Source organism: Callospermophilus lateralis, chromosome 13, assembly GCF_048772815.1.
Source record: "Callospermophilus lateralis isolate mCalLat2 chromosome 13, mCalLat2.hap1, whole genome shotgun sequence".
In the NCBI taxonomy this organism is placed as follows: Eukaryota; Metazoa; Chordata; class Mammalia; order Rodentia; family Sciuridae; genus Callospermophilus; species Callospermophilus lateralis.
Genome location: NC_135317.1, coordinates 33,287,975 through 33,308,918, shown reverse-complemented (window position 1 = coordinate 33,308,918; position 20,944 = coordinate 33,287,975). Strand labels below are relative to the sequence as shown.

The 20,944-nt window shown below is 37.9% G+C and overlaps 1 protein-coding gene across 2 annotated transcripts in view; it reads left to right on the top strand.

The window, feature by feature from the left end:
* Armc3 (armadillo repeat containing 3) overlaps positions 1 to 20,944 on the top strand; it is a 91,757-nt gene that overhangs the window by 43,092 nt on the left and 27,721 nt on the right. For both annotated transcript variants that reach the window (XM_076831657.1, XM_076831656.1), the window contains exons 10-13: positions 12,885 to 13,134; positions 17,026 to 17,162; positions 18,271 to 18,439; positions 20,226 to 20,326. In XM_076831657.1, the coding sequence (XP_076687772.1) occupies positions 12,885 to 13,134; positions 17,026 to 17,162; positions 18,271 to 18,439; positions 20,226 to 20,326 (657 nt within the window). The remainder of the gene's footprint in view (positions 1 to 12,884; positions 13,135 to 17,025; positions 17,163 to 18,270; positions 18,440 to 20,225; positions 20,327 to 20,944) is intronic.

Below are 20,944 nucleotides of genomic sequence, written 5' to 3'. Positions count from 1 at the left end.
GAGGTTCAGGAACATCATTATAAGTGATCCTCACAATGTTCTCAGGGCTCTTTAAGGACCATGGGACCATGGGCCTCATTCACTAGGTGCAGCTTGTGGGTGGCATCCCTTGGGGATGCAGGTTGACCCCTATCGGCAGGCTGTCAGTTGTTAGTTTTCACTGCTGCCTGTGTATCTGGTTGGCAGAGCCTCTACCTTCCTCCCAGCCAAGATTCCCTTCAGATCCCTTCCTTTCTGTAAGTTAAAGGGTTGGCCCCCAGGTAACCAGCGGTATCTAATTTTATATAAAAGCCACTAAGGAGAACCTGAACATACTTTGGCTTCTCAGAGAACCTCTCTGCCCACCCTCCACTAGAGTTCTCCTATATGTCATGTATATTGGAAGCTCCCAGGTAGTTGGGTTATGCATAAATAAGATTGTAGTTTAAAAAATTATTAACAGGGGCTGGGATAGTGGCTCAGCAGTGGAGCGCTCACCTAGCATGGGTGGGACCCGGGTTCGATCCTCAGCACCACATAAAAAATAGGGGCACTGTGTTGTGTCCATCTACACCTAAAAAAATAAATATTAAAAAAAAATATTAACAAACACAAATCCCTTTACTTACAAATAAGCTAATATTGTGGAGTAAACCTTAAGATATATTCTGGAAGTGCATTCAAATTCCAAGAGTGCTTTTCTGCAGGTCTTTTAAACTGGCTGCCCTCTTGTCTGGGATGCTCTTTTCCAGAAAGCCTACAGCTCTTTCTCTCACCTCTCCAAGTCACTGTTCCAAGAGTCACCTTGGCAAAGAGGACTACTGTGAACACAGTGTTTAAAATCGCACCCCAAACACACATACTCTTTCTTTTTTCAAGTACCAGGGATTGAACCCAGGGATGTTTAACCACTAAACCACATCCCAGCCCTTCTTTTATATTTGGAGACAAAATCTTGCTAAGTTGTTTGCTAAGGGCCTTGCTAAGAGGCTGAGGCTGTCTTTGAACTTGAGTTCCTCCTGCCTCAGCCTCCCAAGTCTCTGGTATTACAGGCACGAGCCACTGCACCCTGCTTACACTCATATTCTTAATCCTCTTTCCTGCTACCCTTTCCTCAGACTTATTATTTCTAATATACTGTTTAACTCACCTACTTTGTTATTACTTATTTTCTGTAGCCTACCACCATCAGCATCCATGTTCTTTTTCTATTTAATTCACCAATACATCTCAAGCATGTAAAATAGTGCTTATCCCACAGTAGGTACTTTGGGAAAAATAGGCTTACATCAAAAAATACAACCAAATGCAAAGAAATAGGGGAAAAAACAGGGAGTCTATTTCAAAGTCTAAAACATCCAGCAATGCCCATGACTTAAAATAATCAGTGTTGTTTTACTTGTTTGTTTTAAATGTAATTTGGATCACAGAAAGAACAGTGGGGTAAACAGTGGTTTACCTCTAAAAGACTTCTATCAATGGTTTTCATTCTTTATCATCTGCAGAATAAAGGTTTGTGGGGGAAAATATGGGCAAGACAAGGAACAAGAATAAAAAACCTTAATTGAAAGCATTGCAGAGAATTGGTAACAGTTAGGTTCATTTAATAGAAGTGAAAGGAGAAAGTAAAATTATTTTTAAATGAGTAAATTAAGAGCAGATAAAAACAGTACCCATCTAAAGGAACAGATGAAAATGGAAACCAAGAAGCAACAATGAGTTTTATATAAACATGTGATCCATTTAGTTAACTTGGACACAGATGTCCTTTCTTGGTACACCACTAATCTATTTGATAATGCTCACTGTGTAATACTTTTTGGAATAAAAAGCTATTAATTTTTGAAACAGGAAGTGTTATTTGGGGCTGAATTTCATGTGTGTTTACCCTGTACACTTTTATCCAATTAATCATATCAAAATTTTATATTATTTATGCAAGTACTGGGAGAATTATTCGTGGTTTACATCCTTCTGAGGAGCCAATCCTACATATGAGGTACTTTAAACTATTAATTTATAACATCACTGCCATCTGTTGGAGCTGATCAGAATTAATTTTTAAAGTCATTTCAAGAATGAATAGTTTAGTGTTTTTAATTTTCCTTTACCAGTGTTACTAAATTTGGCCATTAGTAAACTATGACAAGATTAGAAAATGGCAGGATATTTTTCAAAAGATGCAATTATTTTAGAAAATAAGATGCAATGAATAAAATAAAAATATAAAAAGTAACAGTGAGAATCCTTTTGAAACTTACAGATATGTAAGTGAAAACTGGTTTTGCTGTAAGTAAATGTATAACTAAGACTCCACTGATTATACATAATAAATATGTTAGATCATACTCACCCTAATTCTTCATCCTTATTCTATGTTATCTCGCTGAAGAACTGGGTGATTTCTTTAAATCTTAGAGACCATTTTATCTCCATTTCCTTGATTATTATTTTTTATACTCTTTCTTGACTTTCCACAATAGCAGTGACCCAAGAAAGTTCTAAATGGTAGCATATATAGTGGCTACTTAAAAAAAATGATTGATTGATTGCTGGGTCACTGCCAAGCCTCCATAATACGGGAAACAAAGAGCTCTTCTCTAGGGACTGTCCTGCCATTGTGTGACCTATGGCCAGGACCACACAAAGGAAATGATGACATGAGTAAGGAGTATACCCCAAAGGGGCTCGAGAAATCAATAGAATGCCCCCAAATTATATGGATGTGTGTTTGAGTGCTTTGGAAATTTTTGAATGTCTTCATTGTAAATGAATGTCCTTATCATATATAGATGATCTGTTTGTTATTTCTTATCATCAGTATTAAAAATTGTCTTTACTGACATAGAAATAAAGACTAAAGAGTTTTCATGCCCACTAGAATTATTCATGGAGTATTATGCCTATGAAAGCCATATCGCTTATAGAAAAAATGTAAATAGTATCCCACATTCAGAACTTTATATGGTATTTCAGAGTCAGAACCTCATATAGTGCATCAGGAAAAGCCAGTGCCACACTCACAGTGACCAAACTCTTGAACGGTCACCAATATTGTTGAGGAGGACAGGGTCTTAAGAGATCACTACCCATTATGTGTACAGAGAGCACTTGCCAAGCCCCCACCCATTCTCGCCCCTTTAAATAAAGGAAGGAAATATATTTGTGTATTTGTTTTTTATGATTTATTTTATTTTTTTTTAACTTAGATTTTATACCAATGCTTATTCCTTAGACTTGCCCATATTTTACTGTGGAATGAGAACTGTGAGGCAGAACCAATGAAGGCCATTTTGAAGGAAAGGCGGGGAAAAAGCTCTCTCAAAGTTGGCAAAACACTAAGTTTCTCTTCTCCCTCTCCATCCGTTTGCAGGAAAGGGTGATACATATCCCTTTGAAATGGCTAAATATGGGTACTACCAACCTTTGAAAAATAAATTTTAACTCCCGGTGCCTAGATCTTTCCTCTGGGCCAACACTCAGGTTCACTTAGAACAAGTAACCTTGTTAGTTGGAGTACTTTCTATTAAGGCAACATTGACCACAGAAAAAACACGCGAAAAGTGCAAACTCATATTATAGACCCGATGCATAGGTTGGACCTGATGCTAAAGATGTGCAGTTATTGTCTTTGTCGCCCAGGATATTTCCTAAGAAAGACGCTTTCCGCAGAGCTCAGGTTTTCCCGGCTTGCGCAGCAAGAGGAACCGTGTCTTCATAGTGACCCCTAGTGGCCGTTCTGGGGGGAGTTGGGGGAGGGGCAAGAAGCAATGGCAGAGTCGCTGTATCTCAATGAAACTCACGCTAATTTAATTCGAGACACTATGATGATAATATTTTAATACACTATTAAAACATTGTGATCTGGGAAACATTTCATTGTGATGCTTTTCAAGAGATGCTACTGCTAAGTATTTATTTAATAGATGTTTTGGGTTTGTGTTTGTTCTTTCTAAGGTAGAGCCATTTCAAAATATTTTGACACCTTTGTTGTACGGGCAGATGAATATCTGCTGTGCTGTATGACCACATAAGACAAATATAATACATTCGAACCACATTAATAAATCTAATTGCTATCATAGTTTCCCTAGAGTTGATATTTGCTATTGATTCTATATAATAGAAAAGATAATTTGGTTAAAATTCTTATTAACATAACTTTGTTATAAAATTATAGATCCTTTGAATTAGTGTGATCACAATGTGTCTTGTCACATAAAGAGAGCTAGTTTTAGGAGGTTCCATTTGTACAAAGAATGATTGAACTTTTTTATTAAGAATGAGACTCCAAATAATTGAAAGTGTTATTTAATACTTTAAAAGTCCTTTGGGATTTTAGAGATAAAATAGATGAAAACCATCTTCATATTAATCTTGTGTTATTCCATCATTATTTCCATTCAACTTTACTGCGGATGCTTTTCATTTCTACTCCTTAGAAACTAGATTCCTCTCTGATAATCTCAGTTATTACATTGATTATATTTGATTGAAAACAAACAATGATTTCAAAAACATTCGAAATGAAAATATGAACTTTGCAATAAACAGTTGACTCCATATCCCCATTTGGGGTCAGGTGATTCCTCCTAAACCTTGACAAATAGTTAGCATTTGATTAATTCCTAGCTTTGTGAGGCTCGGAAAATCTTGTAAAATGTTCAATTAGAAAATCATCTGTGTGATTTTTATAATCTACAGAACAAAGACTGATATTTGCATACCATCATTTTAAAGTTCCTGGTACTTTCGGGTTTAATTTCTAACATTACTGATTTTCAGAGGAAATGATCAGTTTGGATATCTTATATTGTGTGATCCTCTCGCTTTTAATTGGAAGCATACTTGAGCATATGTACATTTATTTTTATTCACCCTTAACGTGTGTGTTGGGGGTGGGGTCAGTAGGAAGGCAACCTAGGGCTTCATGCCTGCTAGGCAAGTATTCTGAGTGTTCTACCACAGGCCAGCAGTCCTGTTTCTGTTTTGTTTTGTTTTTTTTCCTGAAAACACTGTGCTTGTTAATATCTAAGCAATTGATAAATATAAAATGATAATGGATTGAAAGTCAGAAGACAGTGTTTTTAATCCCGTGTCTGTTTATTAACTTGCTTCATGAACAAATTTTAATCTGTCTGAATTTTATCTTTCTTGTTATTAAATAAAAACCTCCAAAGGAACCCAGATTATTACCCCACTGTTTTGTTCATCTAAATGATTTCCCTCAATGCCGCATTGGATTCTAGAACTCTGCTTCCAATAGGGGGTGGAGGGGATCCCTGTCTGTGGCTTTTTTACTGTGTCTCAGATTCACCTACTAACCTAAATGTCTTTTGTAATCAGTTCACCATTCTCTGGGGGTTCTTCATGTGCTAGGCTGCTCTAGCTGTAGGAGCACAGTAGGGAAGGGGACAAATGTTCCATGAAGCTGATTTCATCAAGCTTACATTTTAGTCAGGGAGAGACAATACACAGGTCACTCTCAATGGTAATTTCAGAAGTGATAGCAGTATAAATAAAATAAAGCAGCACAGTGTCATAAAAAGGGTCATGAAAGGGTCTTGAAAGAAGTCTTAGGGAATGACATGGAGCTGGTCAAGGAAGCGCTCTCTGAAGAAAGATATTTGAGCTGATGAGAATAAGCCAGTCCTGGGCCAGGGATATAATAGCTCAGTGCTAGAGATTTTTTATTTTCTGTCAAACTAGCATATTCAGCGTCCTTATTATTTAGTTAAGAAAATCAACAACATGGTATCTCTCCTTTTTTTGGGATTGTGTCTTTTGCCATCTATAGAAAAGGGTAAATAAGCTGCAGAGGACACTGAATACGAATATCCTAAACCCTGACCACAATTCCTATTTTATTAGGAGACAAGTCATCCATGTGAAGTGAAGAGAGTTGTTTTTCCTGATGGCAGGTAGTTAATTACTGGCAGGGCAATCTAGCTTTTGAAACCAAGGGGAGCATGTAGGGAAATGAAGAATTGTGATTGAACAGATAGGTCAATAAAGACTCCGTGTTACTCCATGTAAGGAAATTACATTTGATTTCCCCAGACTTTGATTGACTGCCTCAGAATCAGTAACAAAAACACCTGTGCTATTTTTGGAAGGACCAGGTTAACAAGACTAGTCTCTTTGTGGTTCTTTTGGAGAAGCCACAATGTCAGAGGAGGTGAAACATAAAAGAGCATTCTGGAAGTCTCAAATCATATCTGCTAAGGCCCATCAATATATGTAAAATAGCACTTTTTTTTTTTTTTTACTTGGGAGCCCAGGGGTACTTCATCATTGAGCTACACCCCCAGCCCTTTTTCTTTTATTTTTTTCTTTTTTTGAGACAGGATCTCCCTAAAATGCCTAGGCTGCCTTGATCTTGTGTTACTCCTGACCAACCCTCCTAAATATCTGGGATTACAGACAAGCACCAGTATGTCCAGGGGATTTCACATATTTCTTAGGGGTTTTGTTTGTTTGTTTGTTTTGCATTTTTCTTATTTTGCTATAGAAGTCAAAACAGTTTTGACTGGGGTTATATTTTACTTTAATAATTATATGTTATTTTAAAACCCTTCATTTAAAGCATTTACCTGCAGTTAATTGTGATTCTCTCCCTTAATAGTAAAAAGAAAAGAAAAAAAAAAACAAAGACCAATAAACTCCTTTAAGTCATATTTCTTTAAAAAGGGGGAACTTCTCTTGGCCAGTTTTGTCAATCCTGGAGTTGAGCCAGAGTTTGAGGGCACACATCCCACCATTCTGCAGCTCTGGGGCTACAGTCAGGTGATGGCTGCTTTGGGTCCTGAAAGTGACCAATTTAGCAAACATACCCCACTTCTCGGATCTTTGCCTTTGTTGAAAAGCTGGCAGGAACAAGAGCCAGGAATCCTGTTCTCCGCATTCCAAATCTGGAGGTGCCAACCAGGAGACCTGCTTATCATATTAGACAGGGTTCAACCACTGCTGATTTACTGTCAGCCAGCAAGGCTTAAAAATGCCACCTCTGAATTGCCACTACACATGCACCTCTCCTGACCACTTGCAGCACAGTCTTGCCACCAATATGTCTTCCTCAGTGTGACTAAACTCTCAGAGACATATGAAAAGTCATGCTGGTGGGAATGGTTGTAATCACTGTTAACAAACAAGGTTCTTATTGCCAATATTACCATCTGTTCCATCGGGTTCCACATATTACCCTGTATGTGGGCTCTGTTAAACAGATTTCCATACTACTCAAGGTCACCCTTGATTCATGTAACCAGCCTTTACAGATGGGTCGCATGTGAACCTCAAACTGCAGCAAAGATCCAGTTCCAAGAGGTACCAAATGGTGTCATCTGATGACACCCTCAGAGTCAACAATGTTTGCAAAGACAAAAAAGAGGCATCCCTCGATATGTGGATTAAATATATTCCTAAGATCCACAGTGCAAACTTTCATTTATGGAACTTCACTTAAAAATTACCCAAAATTACTGGAGAAGCATTAAGGATGGGGAAGAAATGAACCAGTTTCAAGGACAGCTGTAAGTGATAAAAGTGGAGAGCCCGATTTTGTTGGATCATATTCTTTCTTGTGAACTTAAAGCTGAGCAAAGCACCTTTCCCCCTCACTCCTCTTTAACGCATGCAGAGGTTTTTCTTCACTCACCTTGAGTTAATTTAGGTCAATTAAAGTATTTTGATCTTCGCAGAACTAGAGATATAAATAAGACTCAAATATTGTCTCTAAGAAATACAACCAGATGCAGGCAAAGCACAGAGGAAGGAGTAATTGACGAAAAGGGTCAGTGATGGTTATGGGCAGCTGCAGAGAAAGGGAGCGTTACACAGGAACTGAAGAGGGAACTAAATAGAGTTGTTCAGGCAGAAGTGCAGGAGGGATAGGGAAGGGTATTTCAGACAAAGGGAACACAAGTGCAAAGACAGCCACGAAATAGCACAGTATATTTCAGTGAGCAATTGACTCACTGACTCATTTGTGTAATTGAATTTCTCCTCAGTAGCCATTCTGTGAATTTTTTTTTTTTTTTTTTTTTTTTTTTTTTGGTACCAGGGATTGAACTCAGGGATGCCTAACCACTGAGCCACATCCCAGCCCTCATTAAGTTGCTTAGGTTCTCCATAAGTTGCTGAGACTGGCTTTGAACTTGTGATCCTCCTGCCTCAGCCTCCCAAGATGCTGGGATTATAGGTATGCACCACCACACTCAGCTGTAAATGTTTTTTCATTGTGGGGCTTTGGGATGTGAAAGACTGTTTAATTATAAACCATAACAAATGCAGTAAAATACTATTTTTAAATTGTTACCTTTCTCTAATTGTGAACATTTATGCCAAAACATTTTTTTTTTTTTTTTTGGTAAGGTACTAGGGATTCAACCCTTTAGCACTTTATCACTGAGTAGACTCCCAGTCCTTCTTATTTTTCATTTTGAAACAGGGTCTCACTAACTTATTGAGGGTGTCACTAAATTGCTGAGGCTGGCTTTGAATTTGCAATCCTCTTGCCTCAGCTTCCCCAAATTGCTGGGATTACAGGTGTGCACCCCACTGTGTTCCTCATTAAAATATAATTTTTTAAACAAAAAGAAAAGTTCACATTTAGTAAACAAAGGCACTGAGCTCACCTTTAAAAAGAGACCAGTTTGGGGATCAGGTAATGTTTCCATGGCCAGGCACCATGATGCATACCCACAATCCCAGCAACTCACGGGGCTGAGGTAGGAAGACTGCAAGTTCAAGGCCAGCCTCAGTCACTGAGAACCTCAGCAATTTAAATGAGAATGTATCTCAAAATAAAAAAAATGAAAAGGGTGAGGATGCAGCTCAGTGGTAAAACACCCCTACAACCAAGAAAGGAAAAAAGAAAAAGAGAAGAAAAAAGTAATCCCTTGGGAAAGACATTTGTATTAGAGTATGAAAGTTGAATGGGAATTATCCAGTGGGAAGAGGATATCAGGAAGTGGGAAAAGCACATGGGAGTACTCTGAAGTGAGAAAGAGCCCAGCATATTGAAAGTCTCTGTGGAGGCCATATGAAAAATTTGGGGTTTATCCTGAGCGATGGGAAACCTTGAGTGTTTTAAGTAGAGAAGCAATATAATTACATTTATGATTTTAAAAGATTGCTTTAGCTGTCAGATGGAGAAAGGACCAGGGTGGGGATGAGATTATAGGTGCTCCTCAACTTACAATGAGTGTTCCTATAAATCCATTGTAAGCTGAAAGCATCTGAGTCCAAAATGTATTTAATACACTAACTTTCTGTGCACTGTAGCTTAGCAACACAGCATCCTGTAGCTACCAGTTGTTTACTCTGATGATCACTTGGCTGACTAGAGCTATGGCTCATGGGTGATACTCAGCATGGTGAGAGAGTACCTTACAGCACATTACTGACCTGGTAAAACATGCAAATGCATGGTTTCTATTGAATGTACATTGCTTTCACAACATTGTCAAGTTGAAAAATCATAAATTGTAAGTCAGGGACAGTCTATTTATATCAACCCACAAAAGAGGCTGTTGGATTAAATTTGGTAGAATGATGGACTGAAGAGTGAGATTTGAGAAATAATGGAAGAGGAGAGTAGTCAGGACCTGTAATAGATTGGATATACACGACATGTCAAACTTCATCTTTGTTTACATGTCACATGATGTAAACAGATGTTTTTATACATTCCTAGGTTTGCTTTTTAGGTTTGTTTTCGATTTACATTTTAAACTCTTACTGGATTAAACTTCAACTGGATGGAGACTAATGATAGTAAATATCAGAAAATATTTTTAAATTATTTGCGGTGGCATATGGCCCTATAATTCTGGATTTATAACAAAGCTGTTTGACTCCTGTCCCATTCATTTGGATAATACTATACTACTTAGGAAACTGGAATATGCTTTTAAAATGTGACAGTCTTCAGCCTGTTTCCCTATTAGAGGCAGAGAAAAATAAAATTATGCCTTTGGCTTAAGAGAAACAAAATTAACACATGTTTTTTTGGTAAAAAGTACAAGTTCTGTACTTTTTTATGAATAAAATTAGTTTTCTTAAGTAAGAATAATACTTTAATTTTCTACAATAAGTTAATTTCAGGTGTTCTTTTTAGACTTAGAGCTGAACATACCAAATGAGGGACAGATAATGTGCAGATAATGCCGGTGGTTCTTCCCAGATGTGAAGGCAGAATTTGTCTTCCTGTGCTGATTTTTATGTCAATGTAATAAAAGCTATCTTCCCTGTGTACTAGAATCTCTGGGTTTTTAAACAGCTAGATTTTTATGTACTTCCCTTTACTGCCTCCATAAAGAGCAAAGAAAAGAGCAGAATGCAGAGATATGGAGCAATGCAAAATGTGTCTTCATGCAGGAGAAGGAAGCCAAAAGCAACGCAGAAGGCTGAGAAATCTGTCACACCTGATAGAAATTCCTGTATTTGACCCAGTAATTCTTAGTTTCTTGGTTTCAAGAGAAACTAAATGATGGGGTGTGATCCTATGTACTCCTTGAATTTTTTAAAATCTCTTGAATGCACATAAAAGACAAAGCCTTTGAGGACTTATTTGGTATGCATGTTCTTAAAATACTTCTGGCTTCTATCACAGAAGCTGTTGAAATACCTCCATTGTGTGCTCTTTCTGAACTTGCCAAGATGTTTTAAAAAGTGAACATTGTCAAAGAGAAAAAAAAAAAAAAAAACCTGTCTCTTGATAAAGGAATCATGCATTTTGACCAAGGCATGTTTATGATAATTAAAAAATATAAAGTATATGATTTAAGGGACTGATTGCATTGGATTCCTGAAAAGTTACTCAAAGGGGAAAGAAAATGATTTCTGAAAATATTTAAGCATATATTAGTTAGAAAATATACTGAATTTAAGATCCCAGGGGCTGGGGATATATCTCAGTGATAAAGCATACGATGACCATGTTCGAGGCCCTAGATTTGATTCCCAGCAACAACAATGGTCTTGATATAAGTATTTAAAATTCAATTTTTTAACATATATAATTTGAAAAAAAATGTAAAAAAATGAGAAGTTTCTGGTAAAAATTAGAAACTCCAAATTTTTCCTTATTCATAAGACCAAATGACCACCATGTCAATTAATAATACGAGAGAGAATTAAAAGTAAAATTATCTTAATGAGTGTTTATTTTATCAGAGAGAGAATTAAAAGTAAAATTATCTTAATGAGTGTTTATTTTATCAGAGAGAGAATTAAAAGTAAAATTATCTTAATGAGTGTTTATTTTATCCCCCGGGAAAGGAAACTGAATGCTAGCCCTTGGGCGATCATAGTGAGATGCAGGGCCTTCCAACATTTTATACAAAACAAGTAAACATGGGCTATATAACAGTCAGACAAAGTTTAATTTTAAGAAACATCTTCCCAGAGAAAGAAAAAAAGATATCTCAAGAACGGTTAACTGTACACTAAGGCCTGGAGAAATGGAACTAGGCTTTGCTGAACCTTGGGATCAGTACCGTGTTTTTGATGGAATTGGGTTGATGGACTGGAATACATAAGCCAGAGTGGGAAGTGGCCCTTCAGAGCCAACACCCGTGGAGCCCGTCATTCTCCAGGGCTGCCTTCCCAGCCCCCGGCATTCCTGTCCAACCCTGTTGTCCAGCTTCCTTCCACACCAGTTTGTGCCAGAATCACAGCCTCCCTTCACCATGGGCTACCAGTCTCTTTACCAAGATCTTAATTGTCATTGGCTCTCTTAGGGACAATTGTCATAACTTCTGTTTTTGAGGTCTCCAAGCCTCACAATCAGACAATTTAAGTGACAGTGCCAAATTAAATGCATCAGAATGCAGGGTGGTGGCTTAAATCATGTAGTCTCACTTTTTTTTTTCTTCCAGTTTTGGTTATCATGTGATCTTAAATGGAAAAAAAATGTGTAAAATATAAACTTAAAAGAGTTGTTCATATAATTGGAATCTCAATTTTTTTATGATCTTGATGATCTCTATTAACACAATGATTAAAGTGGATTTTTAACACGTGATTCTGGGTCCTCATCTAAAACCAGGATGCTCTGTATATCTTATTGTTTGAACAGCTCGATCTCATCACTTGAACATCATCTATTTAAAGCAATTCCAAATATTAAAGAATCTAATTAAGTGGTCTCCCACTCATTAAATACTCTAATTTTCATTTTCACTCTTTTGTGAGATTTTTAAATGATTAAAATGCAGAGACCATAGAAAATATCATGTTCTTAAAAGAGGTTTTCTCATTGTGAAAAGAATGTTAAGATATTAATAGCTAACTGTAGCCCTTGGAATAGGAAATTTAAAAATTAAATGTACCTGCATTCCTAAAATTATCTATAGCAACATCATGATTTCGATCTTTGACATTCAATTTCTAAAATCAAAATTCATATGTAAAAAATTTGCTGGTTTCAACCATTTTAGCCTCTGCCTACAAATAACACTCTCATTTCAAGAAATGGAAGATGAGCTAAAGAATTTTAATTTAAATCAGGAGTTTCCATGTTCCCTTATTTTCCCTATTTAAAGTTTTGTTTTCCCTAACAGAAAGAGTCTAATAGATTTTCTTTGAACAGAATTTCCTAGTATCACTGAGGGAAAAAAAAAGTTATAATAGAGCTCCTTTCGAAGTAATATGCATACTTTTTTCCTATGCCCAAAACCTGTGGAAATAGGGGGGAAAAAAAGATTATTTTAATTCATTCACACCCGAAATTTTCCCAGACTCCGCTTACCACCGCACCTAATTCTGGGTTCATCGCATGACAAATTAATTTCTAAAATCGTCATTTCTGTGTGCATTCGCTGTATAAGCTTTGTTGAATGCTCCAAAGATCATTTTTTGAACTCAGATGAATCACAGTTGTTTCTCCCTCATTTACTCAGTGCTGCTGCTGAAGCCGACGGTATCGATCCACTGATAAGCATCCTGTCTAGCAAACGAGACGGAGCCATTGCCAACACCGCCACCGTGTTAACCAACATGGCCATGCAGGAGCCCCTGCGCGCCAGTATCCAGGGCCGCGACATCATGCACGCCCTCCTGGGCCCGCTGCGCTCTGACAACCCGGTGGTGCAGAGCAAAGCCGCGCTCATGGTGGCTGCCACCGCGTGCGACCTGGAGGCTCGGACAGGGGTGAGACTTTTCCCAGCATTCATTCTGGTTTTCCTGCTCAGTACCTATTAGTGGATGCATTTGAAACATTTTCAGGTATGCGAACCTTTCTGTGATTTAAGTCCTTTCATAACTGGAACACCACATTGAAAAAAACAAGTTGGTATTTTGTGCAGTTTGGGGGTTGATTGGTTGGTTTTTCTAAGCAGTGCTGAGCAAGGAACCAGGGGCCTTGCACACTCTAGGCAGGCGCTCACAAGTTGGCATTTTTAAGCAAAGAAGGTGAGCAAATCCTAGCAACCCAGCAATTCTGTTTCTATGTGAGATTTCTAAAGGAATCTCTCACCTCTGCGTACCAGGAAGCATTATTTATAATATCTAAACAACTCATTTGTCCTAGTGTTAAGAGAACAGATGAATAAATTATGGTGTATTCACAAAATTGACTCTCATGTAGGTCAAAATGAAATGAACCACAGCTTGACATCAGCAGGAATGAATTCCATCAACCTTACGCTGAATAAAGACAAGTTGTGGAGAACAATACTTATGATTCCGATGCAGCATTCAGAAATATGCAAAGCTAAGCTTTATGTTGTTTAGGCATCCAAATATATAAATTAAAATGATAAAGATAAGCAAGGTAATAATTAATCCCAAATTCAAGAAGATGGTTGTTCTGGGGAGATTTAGGGAGTGGATGCGATTGGGAGAAACACACAAGGGTTCAAGATCATTGAAATGCACCATGGTAGACAAACAAGACTGCCTTTTATTAGGATTATTTAAATTACACATGTAGATTATATTCTGGTGTTTCTTTTGTACATCATAAACTTTAAACATAGAAGTTTCTTTTTTGAAAGCTGATCATATAAAAATCTTGGTGCTTATGGTAATACTAGTATATCTTTACTAAAACTTGATATAAACTTACTAATATCCTTTTTCTCTCAATTTTCGCCTTTTGAAATGTGTCACCATTGAACTTATTCAAACACCCAAGGACTTTGTTCCTCTTCCCCAATAAAAATAACAAAAGTTAACATTTATTGAGCACCTACTCTGTGCCAGGCTCTGTGCTAAGCATTCAAGACTTGCTTGAAATAGGCATGTTTGCAATCCAGTTTACAGATGAGGAAGAGGAGGCTTAGAGAAATAAGATGCACAAAGCAGAGTTGGTAAGTGACATGAGAACACACCCAAGTCCAGAGCCCAAGTTGATACTCATGCTGTCTTACTCATTTTTTTTTTTTTTTGTTGTTGTTTCTTAGATATCTATTCTATCTCCTTCCCTTATTCCTGTTACTCATCCATTCAGGTATCCACCAGATATTTATTTGTCAAGTACTACATGCCAGGCACTCTGCTAGGCACTGGGAACACAGTGTTAAACTCAAGTGTCATGGCCACATTTTCCTGCATGAGTTTGCAGAGCAGTCCTTCTAGTTCCTGGAAGATTGCAGAAGGCTCTTTACTGCTTTTGCTCTTCATACCTCCTCCAGACCAATCTTTCAAATATGTGACCTTCATCACACCATTACAAGTCCACCATGGTTTTCCACTGCCACATAGTAAGGGTTAAGCAGCTTAGTGTTACATTCGAGGGCCCTGAATGAGCCTCACCTGCCTATTCAGCCCAAACTCCAGCTCTTCCCAGGTGGGACTCGACACCCCAGAAATACCACACTGTTGATTGTTCTATCAGAACGTGCCATTCTCTCACTTACACCTCCTTGATTTGTCTGCATGGAAAGCTAGTCTCCCAGTGATCCATCTGATAGATTCCTCTTTCTCTTTCAAAAGGCAGCTCAGGGGCTGGGGAGGTAATTATTGGGAGAGTGATTGCCTAGCATGCATGAGGCCCTGGGCTGGATCCCCAGAAGCACAAAAAGAAAGAAAGAAAGAAAGAAACAGCTCAACTGTCCTATCCTCCATGAGGTATTTTTTTAGTCTTCAAAGTTGAGTTCATCATCCTCTGTTCTTCCATTGCACCCCACACATCACTTCCTTTTCATCCCTTTTGCACTTTATGGTTCTTGTGTGAAGGACTATAGGCTCTTTGAGGTTTTGAAGAAGGGAACTGAGTTTTTTCTTCCCTGTGTCTGTGTCATTAACATATACCTAGTACATACTGTAGACTTACTAGATAGTTGTTCAATGAATGAGAGCATCAGTGAACAGAGGAATTAATAAATGAAGGAGGTATTTATCAAGGGAACACATGGAGTTTAATAAATATCTTGTATTTTACCCAGAAACAAAGATGTTCAGAAATTTGACTTGCTAAGCGTAGGGAGCTAAAAGAACTTTTCTGAGCTACCCAAGTTACGTTTGCTAATGTGAAAGTCTTGCCAGAGTATGAGTTTGAGACAAGAATAACTGAAAGTGGAACATGGTCCACGAGGGCTCTCAACTTTGGATACTGTCTTTGGTACTAATATTTGATAGAATATTATTTTGATCCTTCAGGCTCCTATAATACAGTATTGCATTTTATTTATTTATTTGTTTGCTTATTTATTTTTTGTGTGATACTGGATTGAACCCATGGCCTTGTGCATACAAGGCAAGTACTCTACCAACTGAGCTATATCCCTAGTCCCAGTATTGTATTTCAGACCTGAGACAAGAGCTCTGTCAGATCTTTTTGTTTTCCTGATTAGAACAATTTTACACATTAGTAATTTATTTTAATAAAGTAATTAATGTAGCTCCTTCAAATTCTTTTCTTGTTCTTTTTCTTCTCTACTTCTTAAAAAAATAAAGAAATTGTGCAGATAGCAATGGTGGGTCCTTTTCTAAGAATTGCTTCAATATTGCTTTGGCCACACTGCTGGCTTGGTGACTGTGTCCAGTGATGTGGGTGCTGCTTGCCCACATTGATTGCTTCTAATCCAGCCTTGGGATTGTATTAGTTTCCTGTTGCTGCTATAACAAATTATCACCACTTAGTAGCTTAAAGCAATAAAAAGCTATTATCTTACACTTTGGAAGGTCACAAATCCAAAAATGGGTCTTATAAGCCAAAGTCAAATTGTTAACAGGACTGTTTTCCTTCCGGAGGCTTTAGGGGAAAGTCCATTTCCTTACCCTTTCCAGCTCCTCAAGTCACCTGCATTGTTTGGTTTGTATTCCCCTCATCTATCTGCACAGCATATCACTGCAATCTCAGCTTCTATCACAGTTTTTACTGCTGTGGCACTCCTGTCTCCTCTTTGGAAGGATCCTGGTATTCATATTGGGCCCACTGGATAATCCAGGATAATCTCCATCTCAAAATCCTTAGTTTTATTCCATGTACCAAGGAATAAGCACACCATTGTGCGGGGACCGTTACTCAGTCTACCATAGGACCGAGTGAAGATTTAGTGCTCGGGAGCAGAGAACCTCAGCACAGAGCATCTCTTGTGTAGGCAGTGAGAAGACAGACTCCTTCCCCACACCCCCTTACCACATGCCATCATGCTGAGTTCCCTCTGTGGGGGTCTCTTCTTATAGAAACTGGGTTCCTATCTATAAAGGTTTATAATTGATTTCCCCCTAAATTTAATAACTCTAAATAGAGACACATTTTTAGATCATAAAAACCTTTAACAGCTGAGCACGGTGGTTTATGCCTGTAATCCCAGCAGCTCAGGAGGCTGAGGCAAGAGGATTGTGAGTTCAAAGCCAGCCTCAGCCATAGTGAGGCACTAAGCGACTCTGTGAGACCCTGTCTCTAAATAAACTACAAAATAGGACTGGGGATGTGGCTCAGTGGTAGAGGGCCCAGAAAAAAAAAAAAAAAAAAAACAACTTTAACAATCAAACAATGAGGTTTTTGGAGGTTTTTTGTTTGTTTGTTTTGTTTTGTTTTTAAGCATGAATGTTTATATTCTTAATGTGTAAAATTTTGGTTTCTGCTTTTAGTTAAGAAATTGTGGTGGACTGGAACCCCTGGTAGAGCTCCTGTATTCCAAGAATGACGAGGTGAGAAGGCATGCCAGTTGGGCTGTGATGGTCTGTGCCAGCGAGGAGCCAATGGCGGTGGAGTTATGCCGGCTCGGGTGAGTGGATGCCATCTCGTCTCGGGCTCAGATGAGGAGCTGAAGATGGGAAGCACTGCCTAGAGACGGGCGTCCTTCCCCATCCCTCCCCATCAGCTGCCCCACTGCCCTTTACCCAGCCAGCTTCATTATTTCCTTTCTCACTTCTCCATCTTGATACATGTTTCTCCTTCATTTTGTTCTGCTGTTGCCAAACCCAATCTTATTTGTCTCTCAATTTTAAGACTAAAATAAAATAGGCAGGCCATGATATCATCTCAGTCTTTCTTCCCCAGCCATCCAAACCTTTTTTTTTTAATTATTATTATTTTTTTTTTTTTACCAGAATTATCTAATTAACCTACCTGGCCTAATCTGTTCTTCTTACAAACAGTAGGTGAATATAGTTGCCCTTAGCATAGCAGCAAATAGGGTTATACAATTACTCTACTAATTCCTAACCATTTTTATTCTTTGTATATATTGCCTGGTTAGCTAAAAAGGTTGGGGTCCAATACTAGTTTTGTTTTAAATAGACAATAATTCTTTTTCCCCCCCTAAAAGTGTTTGTGTTAGCTAGCTTTCTATTACCACAACAAATGCCTGAAATGAATCAACTTACAAAGAGGAAAGGTTTGTTGGGCTCACTGTGTTGGAGCTTTCAGTCCATGATCAGTTGGCCTTGTTACTTTGGAGCCGGTGGCATCCTAGCAGGAAGTAAGTGACAGAGGATGGGACTGGGGTTCCAATATTCCTTGCAAAGGCATGCCCCCATGATCTAACTTCCTCCTACTAGATCCACTCTGAAAGGTTCTACCACCTTCCAAGAGCACCAAAGACTGGAAACCAAGCCTTCAACACATGAGCTTCTGGAAGACACTTAACCCAAACCACAATAGTTTTGTTTTGTTTTCACAACCGTTTGAATATGAGTCACTACCTGGCATATATGTTCTCCAAAAGGGTTGATTTGTCTTCATAATTTTGTCAGGATTACGTTATCTAGAAGAATGGGGGAGGCATTCAGCTTTACATGTCAATTCCTTCAGGACCTTAAGCATGTAAGTAAGAGAGCTCAACGTTGGATTGCTCCTAGAAAGTAAATAATGTCTTTTGCTTTTATTGACAGGGCTATAGATATCCTTGAAGAAATTAATCTATCGGTGAGACGAAAAAATAAATTCAGTGAGGCAGCTTATAACAAATTGCTCAACAATAATCTCTCTCTGAAATATAGCCAGACTGGCTGTTTGTTGTCAAATAACATAATTAGTGATGGATTCTATGATTATGGTCGGGTAAGTGACAGCACTTATTTGTGTTTTAGTATGTAGAGTAATAATTTTTCCTTTAATCATGATGCCATTACATGGCCATTTTATGAGCACCAAATATAATTCATATTTTTAGAGACAGAAATTTGAAAATCAGCATATTATCCTTAACTTTGGTTATAAGATTTCACATTTTTAAACAGTTTTAGCCAGAATCTAATTATGTGTAGTTTAATCATCTTGCTAATGCCAGTCTCAAGTGTCAGATAAGCTACAAAAGGGTCATTTTAAGTTTTGGTTCTATTACTTCTTGTGCTTAGTGAATAAAAATATGTTTTTCATTTCATTAATTAGATTCTAATTGAAACTAACCAAATCCTAGTACTAGACTTTAAAATGTAGAAGAATATTATCTTACTTAATTGCATTTATGATGGAATTTCAAAAGAATATACAGTATAATTCAGCATTATATTGAGAAAAACAGAAAGAAAAATTTCTTTTTCATCAAAAAGAGGACTTTTTGATGTGGCTGCTTAAGTTGAAATTTCTTTTTTTTTTTTTAACTTATTTTAAAAACCAAAGGCAATAGAGGCGTGGAGAAAACTTTAGAACCTTGCAAAACTGAGAAAACAACATGATTTAAAGACTTCAAAAAATTTGATCATTACCTAAAGTCCCTGAGGTCAGGTAGAGCCTCTGTAAGAGGAAAAATGACGAAGGGAGGAAAACCACAGAGGAGCCAGAGAGCTAGTGGGGGCAGAGCTCAGAAAGTCCCATCACGTGTGTACTTCCTGAGGCCCTGGGGGAACTCGGAAGAGCAAAAGCCATATGCTTTGGTGGGCAGGTGCAGGAATTCAGAACTGGACTGAGCAAGGCTGGAAGCAGAAGCCTTCTTGGACCAATTGGGTTCAAAGAAGCAGAGAAGACAGGACCATAAAAGATAGCTAAGCTGTATTTGCAAGGGAGGTCTCAACTATGGCAGTAGAGAATGTGAGAAAATTTGAATAATGAAAAACAACTAGTCTAAAACTTTACTCTGGCTCCTCCTCCAGCACCACCACCATACCCTTTAATACCCTGTGACACACGTACCCAGTGCAAAAGCCACAAGGGGTAAACATCCTTGACAGGACAAGGTGAGAGAAGAGTAGCAACTCAATCAGAGAGATAAAGGGCTGCCAAAGACCATCAGAAGGACTTGGGTTTTAATCTGAATGAAGTGGGAAACTGGCGAGGATCTGGGGCAGAAGGATGGAGTCTGTCTTCTTTTAAAAAGATCACTTTGCCTTATTCTAAAAGGATCATGAAAAGTATCTTAACTGGAAAGAGATCTCAGAACTCAGAGGTTGATCCTAGACCATCCTCTTCTACCTGGCTGATAAAAATTGCCTGTCTAAGGCTTTGTTTACAACAGTAAATTCTCTCTGAGGCATGTAGATAGATTGTGAACTCGGATACTTTCAGGAGCTAAGAAATAGCTGAGACAGTAAAGGTTGTGAGGAACTGGAGGGAGGTACGCCACCCAAAGGCAAGAATGCCCACAGCATCAGTTCTCTCTCTCTCTCTCTCTCTAACACCATGTTTTCCTCAAGACCTTATAAACCATGAAATGCCTTGCAAATATAACATACTGTTAATATATGAGAGAAAGAGAGAGAAAGAGGGAGAGGGAGATACACACACACATAGATATGACGTGTATGTAAATGAATTAAACAAACTATCAAGAATATAGTCCATTAAAATTTATTTTAAAAAATACTGACTCAGACGGAGAATACTTTTAAATTCTTGAACTATCTTACAGATAAATCCTGGCACCAAACTTTTGCCATTGAAGGAGCTCTGCTTTCAAGAACCAAGTGATCAACGAGCTGTACTCTTGATCAACAGTAAAGCTTCTGATAAGTGAGTCTTTGGGTCGGGGCAGGGGTGCAGGAAAACACATTTTTTGGTTTTTTGTTTGTCAGCATGTGACTATGTGAAGATTACCAGCACAGTATCTTTCTCTTCTCCTGTATCTAACAGTACCATTGAAAACAAACAGTGGTCCATAAAGTCACAGTCAGACACTGAATAACCAGCCTCCATTACCAGTGCAACCTGTTCTCTGCTCTTTTCCTTTGACACCATGTTATCCTCAATTTCCAGTGAATTTCTGAAGTCAGGATTCTCCCTCCTGGAGTAACTGCAGAAAGGGTAGATAGGAGTCAACCAAGATGAGTTCTGTTTATGAGTCTCTAGAACTGTGTACTTGAGTGTAACAACCCAGCATTTTTCTTTGAAATAAGAAGTAAATGATAGAACTAAAAAAATCAAAGCTCAACATTTTTTAAAATGATCACATATATCTATATAGCTAATATAGTACCAAGGTGATACATTTTATATAAATATTTGTGTAAATGCTTTGTGATATTCTTTGTGTCTTAATTTCTCCTTTATGCTTTTAAAATAGTATGTTCCTGTTAAAAGTCTGCTCCAAATATGGCTTTCAGAAAGAAATCTGTTCTTTTGACAATATTG